The following is a 25469-nucleotide window of genomic DNA, read 5'->3' as shown; positions in this document are numbered from 1 at the left end:
TAGGGCTCTAGTGACTAGAATCTAGTGTTTTTATTTGAGACAGAGTTTCGCTCCTGTTGCCCAGGCTGGAGTGCAGTGGCACGATCTCGGCTCACTGCAACCTCCACCTCCCAGGTTCAAGCAATTCTCCTGCCTCCGTCTTCCAAGTAGCTGGGATTATAGGCAACTGCCACCACACCCAGCTAATTTTTGTATTTTTAGTAGAGACGGGGTTTCACCATGTTGGCCAGCTGGTCTCAAACTCCTGACCTCAGGTGATCCACCTGCCTCGGCCTCCCAAAGTTCTGGGATTACAGGCGTGAGCCACCGTGCCCTGACTAGAATCTAGTTCTAATTCTGCCGCTGACTAGCGATGTGACCTTAGATGAATCCCTTCACTTCTCGGAGCCTCAGTTTCCTCATCTGAAAAATGAGTAGGAAGGGGAAGGGTGAGAATGGAAGGAGAAAAGCTAAACGATTTCTAAATTTTAGAAGTACTTGGTTCAACGACATAGGTGAGTCACAAAAACACATTAAGCTTTGAACACAAGCACAAAAGATCAATCCTGTATACTGTATAATTCCATTTATGTGAAGTGGAGAACTGGAAAAATGACCCTTTGGCCAGAACTTGGAGCTCAGAGGCCAGAACAGTGAAGACCTGGGGTGGGTGGGTTGAGAGAGGCACGAGGAAACTTCCTCAAGGGATGGAGACATTCCCTGTTTGAGTGGCCGTTATACAGTGTGCACAGATGCAAACTTTCACTGAACTGTACACTTTAGTCCTATGTACTGCAGTGTACATGCATACCTCAACAACATTTTTGAAGAGAAAAACGGTGCTTGGTACACAGGAAACATGATTTAACAAGTTTAGCAAATGACCCAGGAGGTACCCCCTCATCTGCCCTTGTACCTCAAGTCCTGACCAGGAGCCCCACGGACCAAAGCTAACCCCAGGTAAGGATCAGTCACACCTGCGTGGGGCTCTCAAGGCCGCACACAGACCACCAAGGATATGCTTAATCTCCCTACACTCTAAACCCTGGCTAGAGCCTGAGCCCCACCTCCCACCACCCCAGAGTGAAAAGGCACTGAAGCAGCCCACACGCAGTGGAGGACAGGGGCAGACACGCAAAACTGGCCCTTACACCTCTGGAGAGACTGGCGGGGTGGGGCTGACCGCCACCTTCTCCTCAGGCTCTTCTGCCTCTTCCTGACCAGGGCCCAGCTCCTCGGCCTGGGAATGCTGCTCCTTGCCCTTCTCATGGGCAGCAGGTGGGCTTGGGGCCTGCTCCCTTGATAGCAGTAAGGAAACAACTGTGTTAAAGCCAGTAAGAAAGCAAGAGGCTTAAGATGCACACCATTTGGGGTCAAAGAGCTATGACAGAGACAAGAGAGACAGCCCCAACAATTTCCCTACCTCGGGTCTTAAACCTCCCTCTCCCCGCCCTTCCTCTCCCTGAATTATTTGCACCAAATACTAGAGACTCCTGCCTCTCAATGGAAGCAGGAAGGTTATGGCACCCCAGGAGCTCCGTACACAGCAGGTGTTCAGTGGATGCTGTTGACTGCACATCAGTGCTGCTCAGGTTCCCTAGTGACTCATTCCAACCCAGTGAATTCTAAGACCAGCATCTTTCTCTTGCTAGGGGGACAGAACTAGCAAATGTCCACCACGCTCTGGACTAGGCTAGGAAAAAAAGGTCCTCTCAGCTGGACCCAGAGTGATCTGGGCTTCCCTCTCCCTGGGCCGAGCACATAACAGGGCTCCAGCTGGGGTTGCTGAATGACTAGAAGTAGGATGACTATTGGAAACAGGGGTGCTGGTAGGGAGGGGACTAGAGAAAGGGCTTCCCTGGCAGGAATGGAGCAGCCAGGGTGATACCAGTCTCTGCTCCAACCCCTTGCAGGGAGGCAGCTGTGACAAAAGAGACACCTCCTTATTCAATTTTCTAAGTTCCTCTAATCAGACCACATACTTGATTTCAGCTGTAGACTGAGGACTAGCAAGAGGTACATTTCCTCATATCCAGCTCCCATGGGACACTAAGCAGAGCCTCTGCTGCTGCTGCTGCTGCTGCTGAGGCTACAAACCCGCCCCAGCTCCCCACTCCCTCCCCAAGCCAACCCCAACCCCATCTCTCTCAGCACTAGCACACATACCCACTACACGCAGAGCAGCCGCCACCCCTCATCCTCATGAGGGTGCTTCCCCTCATCCTTACCTCTGGAGGGACAGCTGCAGGCTGAGGCTGGCTGCAGAGTCCTCCCTAAGCTCCTCTGCCTCCTTCCACTCGGGCTGCCCCTCGGGGCCCTGGGGGGGCTCTTCTTCGGTGGCCAGGCTGCGAGGGGGACTCTGGGCCCGCTCCTCGTGTGGAAGTGGAGGAGATAACCTGGTCAGGCCAGGCAGAGCAGCAGAGTCAGGCCCCTCCATTTGGAGAGCGGGAAGAGAACTGGGGAGTACAGTATGTGGACCTAGGTCGTTGCCTCCTCCTGGGTTATGCTCCAGCCCCACCCCCACATCCATCTGTGGAGAGCCACAGCAGGGCAAGGCAGCCACACATGTGGGAAGGAGAGACTCCCTCCTGAGCCCTTCTTTTACCTAGACTGGAGTCAGGCTCCACAGGGGTCCCTATGCTGCCTCTGCTTGGTTCAGGAGTAAGGGCAGGACACACTCACAAGTATACCCATCCCCAGAGCTCACCATCACCGGGGCTAGGGAGGGGTGGAAGAACTAAGTGGGGAGAAAAAGAGAAGCCAGACTCAAGAGGTCAAACTAGAAAAATGCATGAAGCTGTCATGGACAGTTTTTGCAGGTCCAAAAGTGAAATGACCATTCTCCTTCCTTCTAGGGTGGCAGCCCTTGTCATGGGGCTCAGGCCTGAGAAGCTGAGAGCCCCTGTCACATCACACACAATTGCACTCTCACAGATAGCTGCAGCCATTTCTGATGTGGCAGGGCCCTGGCTCAGAGCTCTGAGTTGCAGTACCAACCCTCCAATGCGACTCCTCCAGACCTCCACAAGGTTTCTTCAGCCCTGGCCCATAACCCGGCGCACATACAGCTTAATCAGCCCTGGCCCCACAATGGTGCCCAGAGTCCTGCCAATTGCACTCAGTGGCACTTCACATTCCCATCTTGGTGAAGAATCAAAGGGTCTGCTCATGCATGCAAACATATACACACATTGCCAGTACACACACACGCACATACATATACACACGCATGTGCACACACAGACCCTGCAAGGCCATCCAGCCAGTTCATAACCTGCTGCCAAGCAAGTGTACACTGAGCCAGGCCAGCCACCAAAGCCAAGAATTCTGCCCAAGTCCACACCAACCTGAAGGCACACCCCTGGGGATAGCCTCCCACCTATGGTACCTCTCCAGGCCTTTGGACTGCTTGCTCTGCAGCTCATCTTGGCTGGACTGGCTGTCATCCTTGTCGTCTATTCCCAGTGGTTGCTGGGCCTGTAGGAGAGAAGCAATAAAAAGTTTGTGTTGGAGGGACTGCATTTGGGTCCCTCCATCCTCCTGCTGGCTCTCAAGCTTCGACAAAAGCACTGAGAAGTTGGTCTCCAGAAGATGGGACCATATGGGACGTAGAACAGAAGGTTGATCTACTGCACAGTGAAGCTTCCCCAAGCTTTGGCTAAGCCCCCAGGCTCACAGCTGCTCCCTGGGTCAGCCTTGAGGCCTGGGGAAGATGTGGCAGAAGAGCACAGCCACTACACAGAGAGTCAGGAGCCAGAGGCCAAAGGAGAACACACAAGAAAAAGAAAATCCTGCCTCCTGCTGCTGGAAGCCTGCACTGTGAGCTGTGCAGAGAAAGCAGAGAAATTCATGAGTACTCCAAATCCACAGAGGCCCAGATTAGCAGTGCCAGTGAATTACAAGGGTGCTGAAATTAAGAGGGCAGAATCAGGGTCCACAGGCAAGCATGTGAGAAAGGATAAGTCCTGGAGAGATGGAGTCCTGGTAGAATGAGAGAGACAGCTGTGCCCGAGACAAAAAGGGCACCACCTGGCACCTGAAGGAACACAAAGTGCTCCTTCGCCACATTCAGGGCCCCCCCAAGCACCCTGGCCCCATCGGCAGACAATGATGCCCCCTTCCCAGTCAGCAATTACATCATCCATCAAAAAGTAAAACAAAACAGAACAAAAATCTCATTTTAAAGCTTGGGTGACTAGTGACATTTAGCAAGTTGGTTAAAAAAAAATAAAAAAAAGGAGGCAGGAAGAACTATTCTTTGAGGCAAGGTCTCACTCTGTCACCCAGCCTGGAGGGGAGAAATATTCATGATCATTTCAAATATTTTCCACAGGGGTACAGTAGTGTAGTCAGCCTGGGATCAACCCTTTGTTCTAGCTCTTCCTGCCTGGGAAGTCTGTCTCCTCCGCTGTATAAAATGGGATAGCAAACTGCAACTCACAGGGCTTCTGGTGAGGATTAAATCAGCTCATATACGTAAGGCCCAACTCGTGACCCAAAGAAGGCACGCCATCAATGTTAGCTCCTCTTCCCACATTCCTCTCCCTCTCCCCCAGCCTAAGGTAAAAAACAAAAAGAAAAGACTGCCAGTGCCAGTCCCCATCCTAGGACCTGCACTCCTTCTGTCACACCAACAGGAGCCCCGTCTGTTCTGGGACACAGGGTCAACAGGAGAGGTGGGGCGGGAGACAGCTCACTCCATCTTTCCCAGTAGGGTCCCCAGCCCTGTGCCCACAGCCCCCACACCTCTCCACTGGCAGCCTAAGCTCCAGCAGCTGTGGCTAACCCTGCCATCTGGATGGGTGAGGAAGGGCAGGGCTTGAACTAAAACCCAGCTCCCCCAAATTACATTAAAAATAGAAATGCTGCCTGTGAGTACCTCCCGGTGCCTGCAACAGAAGGGCTCCCTGCCAGGGCTGCCATTCCTCATCACATCAGCATGGGCAGAGCCTGCAGACAATGGCAGGGCACGCAGCCTTTCCCATCCCACCTCCTTTCCCTTCTAGGGTGCAACTCACAACTTGTCTTCCCCTACAGACCACACCATGCTCATCAAATATCTCCCTCTCTCACCTGTCAAGGTGACAGGCCCACTCCATTTAACAAACTAAAATATAAGATGAGTAATAAAGTGGGGTGATAGTAATAAAAATAGGGGGATGAGCCCTGAGTCAGAAAAGACTCCGGGGCTATCAGCCATACACCATAAGAAAAAAGGCAGCAGATAGGAGGGCTGGCTGCAGACCACAGCTTTCCGGCCTCTGCCTTCTTGTTTCACCTGTATTTCTGTGAGAAACTGAACTATCCCCACTGACAGAGAAAAGGGGATCCTCGGGGGAAATACCCGGATGGACAGTCCTCTTGATAGAGAGGGTCCTCTTCCTTAACTTTTTTGCTCCAGAAAAGGAAGCAAAGGAACCAGATGAGGAAATCAGCCAAGGTCAGCATTCTTCAGAAAGGGGAGACAATCGCACGCCCTAAGCCTCTGGCCTAAAATACCATTTCCCTCTCCTTAACTCTAGGGTCTTGTTTTCGTTTAAGATGCAGTCCTCAGTTAAATAAACCATGGTGTATTCATACAGCAGAAGACTGTGCAGCCAACAAAAAGAATATGGTAGATCTATATGAAATAACTCAAATAAGTCAAGGGCCTATTCTCAAATTTAAAGAGCACATCTCCAAGCAGGTTAGGTAGCACAATCCCAATTTTTATGGGAAGAAAAAAGATAAGAGAAAATAGATACGTGCTTATATGTACACAGAAAATTTTCTGGAAAGGCACATGAAAAATGTGAATGGAAACTACCCATAGTCCCTGCCTGTGTAAGGCTACAGGAAGCTGAGAACTTGGATCTTCTGTATTATTTGAAATAATTTTATAATCACTTTTCTAATTCATTATGAAATGTATTATGTCGGCCAGGCACAGTGGCTCACGCCTGTAATTCCAGCACTTTGGGGGGCCAAGGCGGGCGGATCACCTAAGGTCAAGAGTTCGAGACCAGCCTGGCCAACATGGGGAAACCTCATCTCTACTAAAAATACAAAAAAAAAATTAGTCAGGCGTGGTGGTGGGTGCCTGTAGTCCCAGCTACTCGGGGAGGCTGAGACAGGAGAATCGCTTGAACCCAGGAGGCAGAGGTTGCAGTGAGCCGAGATCATGCCACTGCACTCCAGCCTAAGTGACAGAGGGAAACTCCATCTCAAAAAAAAAAAAAGAAAGAAAGAAATGTATTATGTCTAATTCACTATAATCGGTTTTTGTGGTGATGGCTGTGAAGGTATATAATACGATAAAACTTATCAAATAAATGTGCAGTTTATTGTATGTCAATTTTATCTCAATAAAGCTGCACTGCAAATATTTTAAATAAACAAAAACTAGTATAGCTCAGTTCTAAGCCCTCTGCCCTGGTCCTGTCCTTGAGAGAGACATGGAAAATACGGCAAAATGGGCAAGAGCGCACAGGAAGGACAGAAGATGGCATCTACAGTTCAGTCCCATGAAGGGGCTGCTGCTCTCTCCTCCAGCTCCACCTCCCCATCTCGACCCCTCCACCCCCAGAGATGGTGGACAGCTGGAAGCTGAGCCTGCAAAGCCTTGGCTACTTGGTCAGCCACACTGAGCACTGTTACCCACATCACAACAGGCAGGTCACAAGGTATGGCTTAGGGGAGGGGTCCCCAAGCCCCGGGCCACAGAGCAGGGGGTGAACAGTGGGCGGGCAAGCAAACATTACCACCTGAGCTCCACCTCCTGTCAGATCAGCAGTGGCACTGGGTTCTGACAGGAGCATGAACTCTATTGTGATCTGTGCATGCAAGGGATCTAGGTTGTATGCTCCTCGTGAGAATCTAATGCCCCCACCCCCGGCCCCATCTGTGGAAAAACTGTCTTCCAAGAAACTGGTCCCTGATACCAAAAAGGTTGGGGACCGCTGGCTTAGGGCTTCCTCTGCCAGGGATGGCCACCTCAGGAGGCTGCACCTCGTGAGAACCAAAACCAAGTCAGGTCCTGCTACTGCATTACAGCAAGTGGCATAGCCCAAAAAGAGGCTGCTGGCCACATCAGGTATTAGGTAGACCCAGAAATCTCTTTTTTTTTCAAGCTCCCAAGTAATTCCGATACTGGCCAGGTGTTGGACCCCAAACAATGGAATCCACCTCCACTCCACTGACTCAGTAACTTTCCCACTTACCTACTGCCAAAGGAGCCTCACAATTCGCCTGCTCCAAACCTTTCCTGACTAATCCCACCTTCCTTTGCCTGTGCCTTCACATCTCTTTAGCACCGCAAACAGGATGACCAAGATCCAGCAAGGACCTGGTGGCTGGACAGTGGCCCAGAAAGGTTTTATCAGCCAGAGCTGAGAGAAACATGTTGGGCTCAAATGCAACTGGCCTGAAAACTCCAGCCTGCCTCTAGCACACATTTCACTAAAGGCTCCAAGGCTAGGTTCATATTTAAACATCTTGTTTGTTTCACCCAACAAATTTCCATTTTGCCCGAACCAAATCTTCCCTTAAACTTGCAGAGATCATGTGCCAGAACTGCTATTCTAACCAATCCACAAAGAAAAAGAAGTCTTCTTGGCTTGAAGCTCCTTAAGGACAGGATCTGTGTTTGAGTCATCTTTGTACCCCACATGGGTCAGTCATCATCCATGCCCACACAGAGCTAACATCTGGCAGGGGAGACAGACAAACAACCATCAAACAAAACAAGAGTGACTAAACGGAGCAAAGAGAGGGAACAATTCATCCCATTTGAGGAGGAGGTGTCAGAGGTGAACCTCCAGGACCAAAAAAAGAGCTTGCTGGGGCCGGGCACAGTGGCTCACGCCTGTAATCCCAGCACTTTGGGAGGCCGAGGCGGGTGGATCATGAGGTCAGGAGATAGCGACCATCCTGGCTAACACGGTGAAACCCCGTCTCTACTAAAAATACAAAAAAATTAGCCAGGCATGGCAGTGAGCGCCTGTAGTCCCAGCTACTCGGGAGGCTGAGGTAGGAGAATGGCGTGAACCCGGGAGGTGGAGTTTGCAGTGAGTCGAGATCGCACCACTGCACTCCAGCCTGGGCGACAGAGCGAGACTCCGTCTCAAAAAAAAAAGAGCTTGCTGGGAAAAATGGGAAAGCAGAGTGGCAGGCAGAGGGGTGGCAGAGGTGGAGAGTGTGCCCCAGCAATGGCGAGCAGCAGACCCAGCTGGTGAGCAGCAGGTAGGCTGGGCATGTAAAGAGGATGAATGGGCCAGGATGGGAAGTGCCTTGAAATCTACAATCTACACAGAGCTTTGCACATGAGCAGACAGTCCACTCTTCAGCTGCTGAATGAGTGGATAAATGGATAAATACATGGTGGAAGAGGGCTTTAATTTATAGCAACAATGCAGGAATCGTCAGAAGCCCCGTGAAAGGCAGTCAGGACCATGCCTTAATGAATTAGAAGGGAGAGGACTTACAGAAATGCACCCTGTGATGGGCAGGGCTCAGTTCTGGGTCATCTGAAAAAGTGGTTGTGAAGGAAAATGAGGCCCCAGCTCAGCCCACCACCCAGAGAGACTCACCTGCCGACAAGCTCCATCCAGGACTGGGGAAAGCACATCAACATCCAGCAGGTGCTCCGAGATCCGGCTGCGAAAACCAAAGTCCTGGAGACAGTGGAGATGCAAAGGTCAACTCTGCCTCTGTCACAGTCAACACCCACCAGGCCTCTTCACTACCCCAACTCCACTTTCCAGAAAGATGTCTATTATGTGTCCAGCTCTGTGCCAAACATTTCAACATCTACTAATTTCATCTTCAAAATAACACTGCGACTCGATGGAAAGATAAGTCAAGCCAAGTATGGTAAAATGTTAATTGTGGCCTATAGATGGTGAGTATGTGGGTATTCACTGTACAATTTTTTTAATTGTTCCATATGTTTGAAAGATTTCTTAAGAAAATTATGGGGAAAAAATAACCCTGTGAGACTAAAACTCTTTCCCTCATCTCACAGATAAGGAAACAGGTTGGAGAGCACATATAACTCGCCCAAGGTTACACAGTTGATAAGCAAGGGGCCTGGGGGTCAGATGGGGCCCTGCACTGACTCCAAAGCCCAAGCTCTTTCCATGACACATGCTGCGAAGGATGTCACTTTCCAGCTGTCTCTCCCTCTCCGTGGTGCCCAACCAGGCATGAGAAGAGATGCCAACATCCCCAGAAAACCTGTGGGCAGTTTGGAAATGAGCCTTGGTGGGCTCTTTCCAGCTCGTTCCATCCCCTTTCCATACAGGTTCCCCTCTGGACAATGAGAGTTAATTAGTGGTGCTTCCTGCACTGGCTTCTCTTTGGGAAAGGCAGCAAGTACCCACACTGGTGCCAGTTTGTTGCTGTCCTTTTGGCTGCCACAGGCCCACGATCCCACCCTCTCTGAGCCTAAGATCCCTGCTGGGCTAAGTGAAGGACTGCTACCCAACAGCATGTTAATGCGGAGAGTTCTGTCACATCAGCCCTGATTAATGGTGGGACGCCCAGACAAAGTCTGGTCCTGCTGTCCACAGCCTCCTCCATCTACTTCCATAGAGAAGAAAAATGCTGATGGGCACATTTCTCCACATGGGTGACTGCTTTAGAAGAGCCAGCCCCCTTGCTTCCGAGAGATCTGTGACATGGCGATTCTTCATGGACAGTTTTTGCCAACAACAATTTTTGCCTTCCCTTTCTAGCTTATGGGCTTTTCTTCTTTTTTGGTGACATTTTCCCTTCAGTTTGAGTTCTAGTTCACTTAATGCAGCTGCCATCTGCCTCCTAAACCCATGGCTCAGTGAGGGGTGAGCACACACAGCCTCCTAATTCTTCTGCACCCCCCCATATCATTACTGTTCATCCCTGACCCTCTCCCACTAATCCTTTCCCTTTTATTTGCCTCCTCCAAACAGATGGAGGATGGCTTCTAGAGGTAATGCTCTGCCAAAAAGCACCCTGAACTATTCCCCTTAGGTACAGACCTGGCAAAAGAAACCAGGATACAGCAGGCTGGGTAGAAGGTCTGGGACAAAGAAACCATGGATGCCGGCATTCCAAGACAAAGCCTTAACTTTAGAAATGAAGCCACGGCATCCCTCCTGGCCTGAGCCTGGGGAGTGTCCTCGCCACAGCTCAGTGATCCCATAAACACAAACACACCAGTCTCTAATCTCCTAGGCTCATGGTAACTCACATGATCACATAGGCAACTCACACAATAGTGAGAGTAATAATAGCTAACATTTTAACATTATTATATATATAATTATATTATTAATGTTTATATGCTAACATTTTACATTCTCTACCTCACTTTCTTCTCACAACAAACCTATAAAATAGGAAGTATTACCCTTAGTTAATGGGTTGAGAAACTGGAGCTAGACAAGACTCAAGCATGAGTTCGAAATTCTCCCACTTATAAGCTGCGTGATGCTAGGCAAATTACTTAACCCTGGAGACTCACAAATCAATGCTCTTCACCACCACTCTACTGCCCTCATCTCAAACTCACCAGGCCATGGAAGGACTTGGGGTCAGAAGCTATGGAGTCTGAGAGCTGTGGTTCCTTCATGTGTTCACTAATTTCCAGTTCCTGGAGAGACAGACCCACAGAGAAATCCCTCAGAGCAGAGCACAAAGGGTCATGGTCCCTACCCAGGAATTCTGTTCATGCCGTGGTGCCAATATAGGGCTCAGGCCAAACTGAAATCCACTCTTCTTGAAAACCTAAAGGAGGCCTGTGGACCCCGCCATTCTCTCTGGACATGTGCACAGCCTCCACCCCACTGTGGCTGGGCAGCCCGCTGAGTAGAGACAACCACACTCTGAATCAGATCAGCAAGGACTTGCATGAGTAAGGGGAGCCAAGAGTAGCAGAGATGGTTAGAAAGGTGGCAGTACCGAAGTCTGATGCTATCCTAAAAAACAGAAGGAGAACATCTTTCCCAGGAAATAGATAAAAGCTCTTTTTTTTTTTTTTTCCTGAGATGGAGTCTCGCTCTGTCCCCCAGGCTGGAGTGGCGCCATCTCCACTCACTGCAGCCTCCACCTCCCAGGTTCCAGCAATTCTCCTGCCTCAGCCTCCCGAGTAGCTGGGATTACAGGTGCGCATCACCACGCCCAGCTAATTTTTGTATTTTTAGTAAAGATGAGGTTTCACCATGTTGGCCAGTGATCTCGAACTCCTGACCTCAAGTGATCCACCCGCCTCAGTGCTGGGATTACAGGCATGAGCCACCGCGCCCGGCTGATAAAAGCTCTTTAAATGAATTCCCTCACCATCTACCTGGAGGAGGAACAGGACTAAGGGTTGAAAAATCTAAAATGCCAAAGGATCTCCCCATTCAGGCTTACTTCTGTCCATTTTGGTCATTGACCTGGTCTTGCCAAAGCAACCACTCCCATGTCTTGGGATCGTTCAGAAAGAGCCACAAAAATGGACGAGAAGGGTCTTCTTGTCACCTAACCTACCTATGCTGGGGCAGAACACTGCCAAATGTGGTACCTACCGCCCCAACCACCCCCACCTCGTCACAACACACAATGTTCTCTCTCTATAGAAACCCAGACTGCTACAACCATGACTGCCCCCAAACTGATGTCAAGAAGTACAAGGGGAGGCTGGGTGCAGTGGCTCACGCCTGTAATCCCAGCACTTTAGGAGGCCATGATGGGCGGATCACCTGAGGTCGGGAGTTCAAGACCAGCCTGACCAACATGGAGAAACCCCATCTGTACTAAAAATACAAAAAATTAGCTGGGTGTGGTGGCGCATGCCTGTAATCCCAGCTACTCAGGAGGCTGAGGCAGGAGAATCACTTGAACCCGGGAGGTGGAGGTTGTGGTGAGCTGATCGTGTCACTGCACTCCAGCCTGGGCAACAAGAGTGAAACTCCATCTCAAAAAAAAAAAAAGAAGTACAAGGGGAGCCAGATTCAGTGGTTCATGCCGGTAATCCCAGCACTTGGGGGAGGCCGAGGCGGGCAGATCGAGGTTGAGCTCAGGAGTTCAAGATCAGCCTAGGCAACATGGCAAAACCCCATCTCTACTAAAAAGTAAAAAAATTAGCCAGGCATGGTGGTGCATGCCTGTGGTCTCAGCTACTCGGGAGGCTGAGGCATGAGAATTGCTTGAACCTGGGAGGCTGAGGTTGCAGTGAGCCAAGATTGTACCACTGCACTCTAGCTGGGGTGAAGGAGTGAGACTCTGTCTGTAATCCCAGCACTTTGGGAGGCCGAGGTGGACGGATCACGAGGTCAGGAGATCGAGACTATCCTGGCTAACACGGTGAAACCCCGTCTCTACTAAAAATACAAAAAATTAGCCGGGCGTTTTGGTGGGTGCCTGTAGTCCCAGCTACGCGGGAGGCTGAGGCAGGAGAATGGCGTGAACCCCGGGGGGCGGAGCCTGCAGTGAGGCGAGATTGCACCACTGCACTCCAGCCTGGGTGAAAGAGCGAGACTCCGTCTCAAAAAAAAAAAAAAAAAAAAATACCCTGAATTATGATGAGGCGGGCAGATCACTTGAGCTCAGGAGTTAGAGACCAGCCTGGGCAACATGGCAAAACCCTGTCTCTACAAAAAATACCAAAATTAGCTGGGCCTGGTGACACATGCCTGTGGTCTCAGCTACTCAAGAGGCTGAGGTAACGCTCTGCCAGAAAGCACTCTGAACTGTGACAAGGTGGGAGGATTGCTTGAGCCCTGGAGGTCAAGGCAGCAGTGAGCCCAGGTCACGCCACTGCACTCCAGCCTGGGCTACAGAGCAAGACCCTGTCTCAATACAACAACAACAAAAAAAAAGTACAAGAGGGAGGTAGGAAGCAGGAGAGGATGTAAGCAGGAGAAAAGAAAACGAACATCCCAGGAAGGTGCCAATGAAAAAGCAAATTTCTGCTCTCAATTTCGAGTGCCAGCAGGTTTGCAGCTTCATTCCGGATTTTACTGCCTGCTGGGTCTGGGCATATTTGTCACAATTAGGGGCTCTGGCTGATGCTGACAGCCCAGTGCAGGGACATGCAAATGAAGCTCCTAACTCGGTAATAAAGATGTGGGGATAGGACCCTGCCCAGGGCAGAACAGAGCAGCAGAGAGCTACAGCCGACCCCTGCCTATGGGATACAGTGACTTACTTGGCTGGCATCTGAACTGCCCTCTTCCAGAGCAGAAGCCTTCTTCTTTGGCTCCTCGGCTGCCTCTTCCCTCCAGGAACCCTCCTCTCCTACATCTACTGTGTCCTCTGGTGCTTCCTTTTCAGAGGCTTTGGCAGGCTCACTGCCCCTACGGTCTGCCTTGGGGGTCACAAGATTCCCGAAAATCTTAGGTTCACTCTTCTCATTTTCCTCTTTTTCTGGAAGCCCAGGTCTTGACCCACTTCCCTGTTGCCTTTTGCCATCAGCACTGCTTAGACTGCTGTCTGCACCTGGGCTGGAGGGCTTGCAGGGAGTAGGGGGACCGGCAGCATCTGAATCCAGAGAAACATCCTTCTTCTCCTCTGGCTGGCTTGTTCTCAGAGACTCCTAGGGAGCAACAGACCATGTTAGAAAGGAGGACATAAGGAATGTGCAAAAGGAGTTGAGACATGCTACAAGATGGAAATGCTATTCCCTGACTCCCACAGGCCAGTGCCTGAGTTCTGCCCCAATGGTTATCAATCACCCAGTTTTTAATTTTTTTTTATTTTTTTGAGACAGTCTCACTCTGTAGCCCAGGCTGGGGTGCAGTGGTGTGATGTCAGCTCACTGCAACCTCTGCCTCCTGGGTTCAAGCAATTCTCGTCCCTCAGCCTCCCGAGTAGCTGGGACTACAGGTGTGCGCCACCACAGCTGGCTATTTTTTGTATTTTTAGTAGAGATGGGGTTTTGCCATGTTGGCCAGGCTGGTCTCAAACTCCTGGCTTCAAGCAATCCACCTGCCTCAGCCTCCCAAAGTGCTGGGATTATGGGATTACAGGCGTGAGCCACCGCACCCAGCCCACCCAGCTTTTTAAAACACAGATTCCTGACTCCACCCCAGATCTACAGAATCGGAATTTCTATAGTGATTTGGATATACCCAAGCTGATCCCCATCCACTGGTGGGCCTGGAAGTCACTACACTGGACGATACAACTCTGTCACCACCTATCATGTCCTCAAGTAATAAATCTGTCTTGCTCCAGCCCCATTAGCCACATCATAAGACTGCAGACTCAAAAGCCAGTATTTATTTAAGAAGATGATGGATCATCATGTGAGGGAAAGGCACCAAAGTCTCAAATTTCTATTTTTCATGTTTAATAGGCAGCAGGGGAAAAATTATGAGGAGAGCGCTCTTCATCCCTAAAGCCTCCCAGGTACATGCTGATCAGCAGCAGCCTCGGAGACAGCATCCTCACTGAGCACTGCCGACTTGGGTCCCTCTGAGAAGCAGATGCCAAGTTAGGGTTAGATGTGCAAGAGATTTAAGGGAGATGTCTATAAAGGATAAAGGAAGTGAGCAGAGCCTCCAGACTTTCTCTAGTTCTGGAAAAGTCTTGGTCAGCCCAGCAGAGTCGCCTAGTAGGCTGCCATTAGAGGAGTCCCATATCTGCAGAAATGGCTCTGCTTTCAGACTCCTGTTGTGCCCATCACCAGTAGGAAACACTTCCATGAAGCCAGGTGGATAGTAAGGGCAGTGCTGGAGGCTGTCAATCTGCTAAGCTCCCTTTGGCAGGGTCTCTCGAAAGGAAATCTGAGCAGTGCATCTCTACAGTGGCCACGCCCTGCTCCTCACATACAAACCTCACTATAAAGACTAGTAAAAACCCAAGGCTGCTTCCACTAAATTCCTTAGAGTCAGTCAAAAGAGAAAAATAAAACCCTCCCTTGGAAATGCAGCCAGTAATCTCTGCTGGGCTTGGTCTGAGAAGCCTTCCTCCTAGAAAACATCTGTGCTAATATTTGGGCTGCCAGACTGAATAACTTCCGATGAGGGATTTTTAAGACTTCCTGATTCCCTATTCTGAAGACTCAAGGACCATGATGACTAGAGAGTGGAGAGGTCCAAGAAAAAGCCCTGAGCGTGGCATTTATTGATGCTCTGTTAACGTGTCTGCTGTGCCCAAAGAAATGACCCTCTCCCTGCAAGCCTGAGAGCCCACTGACAAGCTAACCCAGGCTTCCTAGAGACGATTACACAGGTCACTAAAGCAGAGTCATTCAGAGCTCAGCTTTGGAGACAGAGGCTGCCCGGGCTCAAATTTTGGCTCCACACTTACAGATGTGTGACCTTAGGCAAATTATTTACTTCTATGTGCCTCAGTTTCTTTCGCTAAAATACTGGGATGTAGTAGTGCTTACCCCATAGGGAGCGTTGTTGGGAAGACTAAACGAGTTAGCACTCATCAAGTGAGTTAAGGAACTCAGAATTGTAACTGGCGCACTGTCAGTGTCCCATGAATGTTAACTTACATTATGTAATGAGACTTACACATTCATTCACTGAGCACATTCTATGTGCCAAACACTGCCTTGGGAATCCAAATATGGCCAAACCATAGATCCTGCCCTCAAGGAATTGAGCTAATATTGAGAAAAGTGAAATGTTCCCAATGGCTTTGGTTATGAGCCTTGACTGCCCAAAGCAAAGAGGCCACTAGACACAGTGGTGATACTGTCAATAGGCCCAACCCTGTCCCAGAAAGAAGAGCAGAAGGGGAAGTAGAGAAGGCACAAAGGAAGCTCACGCCTTGGCAGCATGCATGCAAGTTACCCGCCAGTGCTACCCCTCCTAGCATCCCTAACTTCCAGCATGGAATAAATCTGCCAGGACCACTGGGCTAAGAGAAGGGAGACAAACTTCTCCTCTTCAAGTGAAGCAGCTTCAGCCTAAGCCTAATGGCGTTCTCATCTCTATACAACCAAAGGCCGATTCTCAGCAGAAGCTCATACCCAGTCTGTGGGGTTATAAGGACTCCAAGAAGGAGGTGGGAGTTGCCTGGGGTGGGCAAAGGGTGTCGGGCCAACCACACCCCCTTACTCGGCAAGCAGGGCCAACCCACCCTGGCCAGGCTCATCCTAAGATTAAAGAAAGGCTCTCCCCGGCTTGAAGTTGGGAGTGAAACCTGGTCCTAAGAGGGCTGCCTACCAATACACCTTAGATGCGAGGGCAAAGGAGGTATCAGACCATAAATAGTCCCTATGGCCTTCAGGATAAAATTTAAACTTCTACTTGGCCCACAGCCCTTAAGGCCCAGCTCCTGCCTGCCTCTCATGGCTCACCTCCAGGCAAACCCTCAGATACTCTCTCCTCCCACCTGTGGATAAACATCACACTAATTCAGTACTTTGCCATGCAATTCCTAAAACACACATATACACATACTACCCCAACACAGTCCCCCTGGTCCTCACTGCATCACCTCTTCCAGGATGCCTTTCTTGATCCCTGGGTCAGATGACCTGAAATGAGCCTTCCCCATCATCTACTTTAATAGCTATTGTATTTGCTGATTTCCTTATCTGTTTCCGTCACCAAATTAGCTCCCTATTGTCCTCAGAACTTAGTTTCTAGCACATAACAAGTGCTTAGTAAAGGTTTGTTGACCAAATTGTTAAATATGAATAAGTGTGTCATAAAAAGATAGGAGCTGAGGTTTCTCTTCCTAGCCTGCAAAAAGGAGATGTAATATTTACTTTACACGGTTATATAGGGATTAGACTATATTTATTACAGTGCTTATTAAATGAAAAATAGCTAAGCAAATGTTAACTATTAATTAACTATTCAAGAGGATGGAAAAACAAGTAACCTATCAAAAATCAGAGAATGCAAGACACAGGTAGAGATTCCCATCTTTGAGAGGATCAGGAAAAATAACTAACGGGTACTAGGCTTAATGCCTGGGTGATGAAATAATCTGTACAACAAACCCCCATGACACAAGTTTACCTACGTAACAAACCTGCACAGGTACCCCTGAACTTAAAATAAAAATTAAAAAGAGAGGATACCTAATGCTAAATGACGAGTTAATGGGTGCAGCACATGAACATGGCACATGTATACATATGTAACAAATCTGCATGTTGTGTACATGTACCCTAAAACTTAAAGTATAATTAAAAAAAATTAAAAAGAGAGAGATTCCCATTCTTACACATGAGAGAATATAGCCAAATTGCAATAATCTCAGGCCCAGCTCAATTCTTATGCTTAAATTCTTCAAAAGAAAATTTTCACATGATGGGGCTCATTCTAGTCTGCCTTACCTAAAACAGTAAAACGTGGGTAATATTAAAATAAATGAGCTTGCATTCTCTGCACCATGTTGACTAACTGCAACCACAGGACAGCACCTCAAGGGTGGGGAAAGCAGAGGGAGGTGAAGCATTTGTTGTAGATTATCCACAAATGGATGTACATGAGCTGAGTGTCTGGAAAAGCCATCCAACTCCATGAGCATCTCCCTTCACCTGGCCCCTGCCCCCTTGTCTCCTGGCCCAAGGCCTGAAGCTCCAACCAGGTATACACTCTGGGCACCCAAGTCCAGTCTCCCGCCCTGGGCTCTGTGGGAAATGCAGGCAAAGGTGGGGCCTCAGTCTCAACACAGCTTTGCCCTCAGCTCATCCCTGCTCACACTCCTTCTGTCTCCTTTCACAGTCCCAGGTCCTTGAGCATCTCAAGGCACATTTCTGCTGCTTTTTCAAAAAAGACTTTACCATCTGCAGGAGGAGAGAGCAGGAGAGAGCTTATAAGAATCATTTCATGAATATTTAACATGCCCCCCAAAAGCCATGAGGTTCTTCTGCCCAGAGCACAAAGACAAGGACCCCTGCAATCCACACAGCACAGGGGACAGGGCATGAAGGATAAGGAGCTGAACCCATGTCTGTGCATTGATCGTGTTCTGCAGAGACCCCCATCAAGCTGATCATCAGTCCAATTTATTTTTCAGATTTATTCCTGCCCAGTTGGTCTCAGTTCTTTGCACAGCTCCCCAGTGTTGTTAGCACTTTCCAATCGCACTGACATCATCCTGTTATTTCTAAGCCCAGGCTCCCTCCTGCTCCTTTGATCCACCGATGGGCTTTTCACCAGCACCACATGGCCACATAAAGTCTGCTCACCTACCCTTCAGCCTCCTGGCTTTTGCTCACCCTGTTCCGTGTCGGTTCCATGAACCTCTCTCTCTTCAGTCTGTAATAGACTTGAAGTGGGTTTAAGTTGGAAAGCAGGAGAGGAGGGAGGAGACGAGAAGAGATGCATTCTTGCCATCCTACTGCCCTCTCATGGAATCATGAGCAAAGTGACTGCTCAGTGAGACAGGATAGAACTAACCTCAGATGTCCACCTCCATCCTAGGCTGTCTGGAACACTCAGCAGTGGGGAAAGGTGGGCAGTTCAGAGAATCCAAAGACTAAACTGAGACAAAAGCCATTTTCAAAGAGCAGGGACCAAGCAGAGGCAGCAATGGCTGTCCTGAAACCCCCCATTTACCCCCGCCACTAACACTCCCAACAGGAAAAGCCCTGACTCCTGCCTTAAGTTAGAACATAGGAATCCAACACTCCATGTGACAAAAAGAACTAAATCTGCGGGGATGCTAGAGACAGGGGTAGGAGGTGTATTTAACACCACCCACTCCAGACATTTCCCCTCATCACACTGGGGTGCCTATTTATATTAAAGAGGTTATAAAAATGTTTAAAAGTCCCCACTCCCCCCAAAGAAGCACATAGTCATCAGAAGGAAAGCTTTTAGAAATCCACCCTTCAGGCTGGGCACGGTGGCTAATGCCTGTAATCCCAGCACCTTGGGAAGCCGTGGCATGCAGATCACCTGAGGTCAGGAGTTCGAGACCAGCCTGGCCAACATGGTGAAACCCTGTCTCTACTAAAAATACAAAAATTAGCTGGGCATGGTGGCTGGCGCCTGTAATCCCAGCTACTCGGGAGGCTGAGGCAGGAGAATCCCTTGAGCCCGGGAGGCGGAGGCTGCAGTGAGCCAAGATCACGCCATTGCACTCCAGCCTGGGGGACAAGAGTGAGACTTCATCTAAAAAAAAAAAAAAAAAAAAGAAATCCACCTTTCAAAGAAGAAAAAGCCTTTTTTGTTAACATTTACAATCCATTATGAAGTAAATGTTAACAAGCCCAAGGTCAAAGTAAATCATAATCAATCCACATTAGGATCTTCAATCCACCAGCTGACAGCAGGGACCAAGTACCCACTCTATCCAGAAACTGGAAAAGCCAAGAGAAGAAAAAAATACGACACAACCTGCCTGGACACTCTCTCTGTCCCGGGGTGGCTCATTCACTCATTCACAAGTTCATTCTCTCGATTGTTGAACAAAACATACCCAAGCGCTTCCTACGTTTCAGAGGCACAGGCTAGGTTCTGCCTGGCCATACAGAAATGAATAGGGCAGAATCTCCAGACTCAACTTGCTCATAGAGATTGTCTTCTTCCTCCACAAGCAAATAAGTCCTCTGACACCCCTAGTCCTATACATGGTCAACCTTCTAGGCACAAAGCTTGAGCATCTCCTTTGATCAATATAGGTCTTACTGGTGGTGGAGAAGAAAATAAAGTTGTCATTTCAGGGAACTAAACAGATTGAAGGCTTTAGATTTGATCCTTCCAGACTAGGCCCCACTCAGAACAGTTTCAAAGCAGACCTATATCAGCTTGATAATAAAAATGGGACACTTAGAAAAAAGTGTCACATTTGGCAAGAAATTGTAAAGTCATAATCAAAAGATATCTGACTGTGCAGAGCCAAAATGCTGAACAGTTTCTGAGGTTACAAGCAAAGTATAACTACAAAAAGAGTCCTGGGCTAGGCACGGTGGCTCACGCCTGTAATCCCAGCACTTCGGGAGCCCAAGGTAGGTGGATCACTTAAGCCCAGGAGTTCAAGACCAGCCTGGGAAACATAGCAAAACCCCATCTCTACAAAAAATAGCCAGGTGTGGTGGCAGGCGCCTGTGGTCCCAGCTACTTGGGAGGCTGACATGTACTCCAGCCTGGGCAACAGAGTGACACCCAGTCTCAAAGAAAAAAAAAAAAAAAAAAGCCTTGTCCAATGGCTAGACTTGGGTCACCCACAACTCAGGTCTCAAGTACCAAATCAGGGGCTATCAGCCAGCACATCTGAAACCTCAAGTGGCCTGAGACACTAATCCTGGCTCTTAAGGTAAAGTGATTTCCAAGAAACAAGTCAGAAATAATAAGGGATAATGAGAAAACAAATTTAAATTCAGGATACAAGCACTTCTGTTTTACTGGCCAGTTTTGTGATCTTTCTAATAAAGTGTGAGTGACTTGTTTGATGTTAAGGTATTAAAAGTATTTAAAAGAACTTGATATGTTAGACTTGTGAAAAGTTTAACTGATTGAGCCTGCAACCAATATTTAAATATTTGGGGAAATCTAATTGTTGAGTTCATGATTTATTGGTTGTATAAATACTTAGGGAATATTTAGAGAAATGTTATATTTAAATGAATACACTGGACACTAAACAAAGGATACATGGCAGGGAAAGCTCCTTTCTAGGTACAAAAACACATGGCTGGGCACAATGGCTCACACCTGTAATGCCAGCACTTTGGGAGACCAAGATGGAAGGACTGCTTGAGGCCGGGAGTTTGAGACCAGTCTGGTCAACAGAGAGATCTCATCTCTGCAAAAAATGTAAAAAGTAGCCAGGCATGGGTGCATATGCCTGTAGTCCTAACTACTCAGGAGGCTGAGGCAGAGGATCACTTGAACCCAGGAATTCAAAGCAGTGAGTTCTGTTCACACCACTGTACTCCAAGGTGGGCAACAGAGTGAGGCCCTGTCTCAAAAAAAAAAAAAAAAAGCAATGGAGGTTTTAGGTATTACAATAACACAATCAGTGTTGACGTTTGTTTGTTTACAGGCAGGGTCTGGAAGGGACAGGAATCCATTCATTTATTCTTGTCCTTCCCCAAACCCCAGAAATCTCATCTGGAAGGACTGGGACAAAATGCTTCTTTTTCCAAATATGCATTACAACAAAGTAGCAGGGCTTAATAAAAACAGGAGGGATATGCCAGGCTGACACATGTGCCTGTAGGGATTAGGGCTCTCACCTCATACTCAAAGTCACTCACCCCCCAGTGCCCCAATGTCCAGATATAGGTTCTTAAGAGGCTCACTTGAGCTGTGGACACTCTAGAAACAAAAATGATGACAAGTGGTAAGTCTGAAGAAACTGGTCAACCCAGGGTGAGGGGTGTGCAGAGGGAAAAGTGGGGCACTGCTGAGCTGGCAGGCGGGCCCAGGCAGGGCTTCAGAGGACTCAGAGCAGGACCACCACTGAGGCAGCCTCACTAAACGGCTCTCCACCCAGCACAAACTATGCCGTGCACCAAGTAAGTGGCCAAGGTGCTTTCTGCTGGCTGTACTTTCTGGATCCGATCTAAAGGCATAATAGACTGCTCAAGAAATGAAGCTATGGGCCAGAATAAATTCTTGCTTTTTTAAAAAGTAGCACAGAGATCAACCAAAGGTGGAAACAACCCATATATATTCATCAACAGATGAGTAGATAAACAAAATGTGGCATATCCATACCATTGAATATTATTCAGCCTTAAAAAGGACCAAAGTTCTAATACACGCGACAACATAGATGAAGACTGAAACATTATGCTAAGTGAAATAAGCCAGACACGAAAGGACAAATATTGTATAATTCCACTTATATGAAGTACCTAGAATAGGTAAACTCATAGACACAGAAAGCAGATTAGGTTTCCAGGGATGGAGGGAGAGGGAATAGGAAGTTATTCAATAGGTACACAGGTTCTATTTGGGATGATGAACAAGTTCTAGAAATGAATAGTGGTGGTGGGGGAGTGCAGAAAAAAAAAGAAATGGATAGTGGTGTTGGGCACGCACATTGTTAAGGTAATTAATACCACTGAATTTTAACTTTAAAATGGTTAAAAGGGCAAATTTTATGTTACATATTTTTTCTATCACAGCAAAAACATTTTCAAAAGGAAAAAATATAGCACAGAGGGTTTCCAGGCCAGGGAGAGGACTTCATCATTACCTGGTTGTCACTTTCCTCATCCTCCTCATTGGTTTCTTCTCCTAAAGCCAAGAGGCTGAGAGCAGTCTTGTCCTCATATATGGAGCCCAAGAGACCCTTTGTATAAGAAGAGGTCTTGAGACCCTGTGAAGGCTTCAAAATAGAGAAGGACAGTCAAAGGACTCACTTGGAAGACCTTTGGAATGACCTTTAGAATGCTCCTCCCCACTCTCTATGTCAATGTCTCCCAGATCAAGTCCCACTATGTCCATGAACCTGACCTGGCGACTGCAGCTCACACCAATGACTCCCTTCACCCACTCCTACTGCCTTGGCTGCGGAGACTCGGAAATCAGCACTTATGTCCCTACAGCATGGGTCTATCCTCCACAGCCCAGAGTCCACATTCATACAGGTGCGAATTACATTTTCCCAACTGGATTATGAACTCTGAGGACTCCACCGATTCTGTCTATTTCTCACTCCTAGGCCATAGTTCCTGGTATGGCACATGGGAGGCCCCACAGGAACTACAGACACCAAACACAAGAGAAAGGACTTACCAGCACGAGTTCTCCAAGCTGACGTCCAGATGCCACTGAGCTCCCCAGGTTCATGCTTTGAGATCCACGAAGGGCAGAGGGTGGGGTATCCACAAGACCTCGTAAAGGAGCCAGGCCCCCAAGAGGAACATGAACTGGGGCTAATGAGGAACCCAGGGCCTGGGCAACAGAAAACATCTTGTTACAACCCAAGAAACCATGTGGCTCTGGGAGTGTCGGAGACAGATATAAAAATAAAACATCTAAATCCTGCACACTGAAATTTAAACCACCTCCACTCAGAGGCTGCTAATGAAACACAACATCCAGAAATTACCATTGTGCCAACTGTGTGAGAAATCACAGGCTGGTTTCCTGATTCTCATAAGTCTCATGCTGTCTCACAGTAAACAGTTCTTTTACATCTGGCAGATGCTGCATGCGGTTCTGCTCTCCTTTCAGAAGCCACATAGGAGGCTGGGCGTGGTGGCTCATGCCTGTAATCCCAGCACTTTGGGAAGCCAAGGTAGGCGGATCACCTGAGGTCAGGAGTTTGAGACCAGCCTGGCCAATATGGTGAAACCTGTCTGTACTAAAAAATACAAAAATTAGCCGGGCATGGTGGCGGGCACCTATAGTCCCAGCTACTCAGGAGGCTGAAGCAGGAGAATCACTTGAAACCGGGAGGCAGAGGTTGCAGTCAGCCGAGATCACGCCACTGCACTTCAGCCAGGCAACACAGCAAGATTGTCTCAAAAAAAAAAAAAAAAGCCAGGCGCAGTGGCTCAAGCCTGTAATTCCAGCACTTTGGGAGGCCGAGGCGGGCGGATCACCTGAGGTCAGGAGTTCAAGACCAGCCTGGCCAACATGGTGAACCCCTGTCTCTATTAAAAATACAAAAATTAGCCGGGCGTGGTGACACATGCCTGTAATCCCAGCCACTCAGGAGGCTGAGGCAAGAGAATCACTTGAACCCAGGAGGCAGAGGTTGCAGTGACCCGAGATCACACCACTGCACTCCAGCCTGCGCGACAGAGCGAGACTCTGTCTCAAAAAAAAAAAGTCACATAAGAAGGATGCGGGAGGGGAAAGCAGAGACAAATCCTCATCTACCAGAAGAATTCTCAATTGATAAAGTTTAAAATTGATGAGTCAAGAAAAAGCAATCTAAGTGTATTATTTACAAAGATGGAAGTAAACACCACAACAGAATGGTTGCCTTTGAGGAGGGCTCTGTACAGTGAAGTGCAATACTTTCTTATATGCCTTTTAGTACTATTTGACTTTTTTAACTACGGACATGCACTACTCTGATTAAAATCTAAGGCCAAGGCATAGTGGCTCACATCTATAATCCCAGCACTTTGGGAGCCCAAGGTGGGAAGATCATTTAAGGCCAGGAGTTCAAGACCAGCCTGGGCAACATAGCAAGACCCCATTTCTATAGAAATATTTTAAAGATTAGCCAGATGGCGTAGCATGTACCTGTAGTTCCACCTACTCAGGAGGCTGAGGAGGAAGGACTGCTTGAGCCCAGGAGCTGGAGGCTACAGTGAGCTATGATGGCATCACTGTACTCCAGTCTGGGCAACAGAACAAGACCCTATCTCAGACCAGCCTAGGTAACACAGTGAGACCCTATATCTATTAAAAAAAAAAAAAAAAAAAAAAAAAAAAAAAAAAAACTAGCTGGACATGGTGACACATGCCTGTGGTCCTAGCTACTTGGGAGGCTGAGGCAGCAAGATCAATTAAGCCCAGGAGTTCAAGGTTATATGAGATATAACCACTGTGAGATATAATCACTGCACTCCAGGCTGGGAGATAGAGCAAGACCCTGCCTCTAAAAATAAAAATGACCCTGTCTGGAAAAAAAATCAACACTAACTACAAAAAAATACACATGAGCAACTAAAGAAGGACTCTCTCCCCTCTCCACTGATGAGGAAGGTGGCTGAAAGGAGCCTTGCCGAAGGGCAGCAGTGGGGCTGACCAGGTCCCTTCTTTTCCCTGTTCTCCTTCCTGCAAGCAAGGGCTGGAGAAAGAAATCAGGCTACGAGTCAGAATTCGTGAGACCTCCTGCTACTCACAGACTCTCCGATTCTCAGTTTACTCATCTGCAAGATGGAGATGATGTGTGCCTTGCCACCTGACTAGGTGTGCAGAGAAGCTCAAGGAGACGAGTGCTAGGGGCCTTTGTGAGGGGCCCAGGGCTACACCAACATTATAAAATTGCCACCATCACAGGGATTCACATTACAATAATCTAGGCTTATCAGAAGCAAGGATGGCAATCTGGTGACAATTTACAAAGACTCCTTCAAGGCCGGGCGCGGTGGCTCACGCTTGTAATCCCAGCACTTTGGGAGGCCAAGGCGGGCGGATCACGAGGTCAGGAGATCGAGACCACGGTGAAACCCCATCTCTACTAAAAATACAAAAAATTAGCCGGGCGTGATGGCAGACGCCTGTAGTCCCAGCTACTCGGAGAGGCTGAGGCAGGAGAATGGCGTGAAGCCGGGAGGCGGAGCTTGCAGTGAGCCGAGATCGCGCCACTGCACTCCAGCCTGGGTGACAGAGCGAGACTCTGTCTCAAAAAAAAAAAAAAAAAAAAAAACAAAGACTCCTTCAAAATTCATTTCTCAAACTTAAAATGTCTAAGATGACACAAAAATTCCAATCCTCCCTAATCCCACAAAAAAGACTGAAGAGAGAAAATGAAACCCAGAGGCAGTCAGGCTGAGGTTCAGAAGATCCATCTTCTCACCTATAGCCTCAGCCTAGGGGCCAGACCAGTGGGTGGGTTCCCAGCAGGGCCCATTTCTGCATCAGGTGCTCATCAGAAAAGTAAGGTGAGAACCACTCCTGAGCTTCTGCAGGTCCACAATCATCTGGCCTGTTGTA

General features: G+C 48.4%; 1 protein-coding gene across 30 annotated transcripts in view; it reads right to left on the bottom strand.

Moving 5' to 3' along the window:
- CEP164 (centrosomal protein 164) overlaps positions 1–25469 on the bottom strand; it is a 99123-nt gene that overhangs the window by 29366 nt on the left and 44288 nt on the right. For 12 of the 30 annotated variants that reach the window (XM_063635502.1, XM_063635514.1, XM_063635493.1 and 9 more), the window contains 8 exons: positions 22587–22745; positions 22045–22176; positions 13127–13513; positions 10508–10588; positions 8547–8630; positions 3368–3456; positions 2208–2435; positions 1131–1277 (listed from right to left, as the gene is read on the bottom strand). In XM_063635502.1, the coding sequence (XP_063491572.1) occupies positions 1131–1277; positions 2208–2435; positions 3368–3456; positions 8547–8630; positions 10508–10588; positions 13127–13513; positions 22045–22176; positions 22587–22745 (1307 nt within the window). Of the gene's footprint in view, positions 1–1130; positions 1278–2207; positions 2436–3367; positions 3457–8546; positions 8631–10507; positions 10589–13126; positions 13514–21076; positions 21159–22044; positions 22177–22586; positions 22746–25469 lie in introns of those variants that run through there. The other 18 variants (XM_063635517.1, XM_063635518.1, XM_063635521.1 and 15 more) reach the window with 5 other exon arrangements.

The sequence above is a fragment of the Symphalangus syndactylus genome, chromosome 3, assembly GCF_028878055.3.
Source record: "Symphalangus syndactylus isolate Jambi chromosome 3, NHGRI_mSymSyn1-v2.1_pri, whole genome shotgun sequence".
Taxonomy (NCBI): Eukaryota; Metazoa; Chordata; class Mammalia; order Primates; family Hylobatidae; genus Symphalangus; species Symphalangus syndactylus.
The sequence above is the reverse complement of the archived record's forward strand: the minus strand, read 5'-3'. Positions and strand labels throughout refer to the sequence as shown.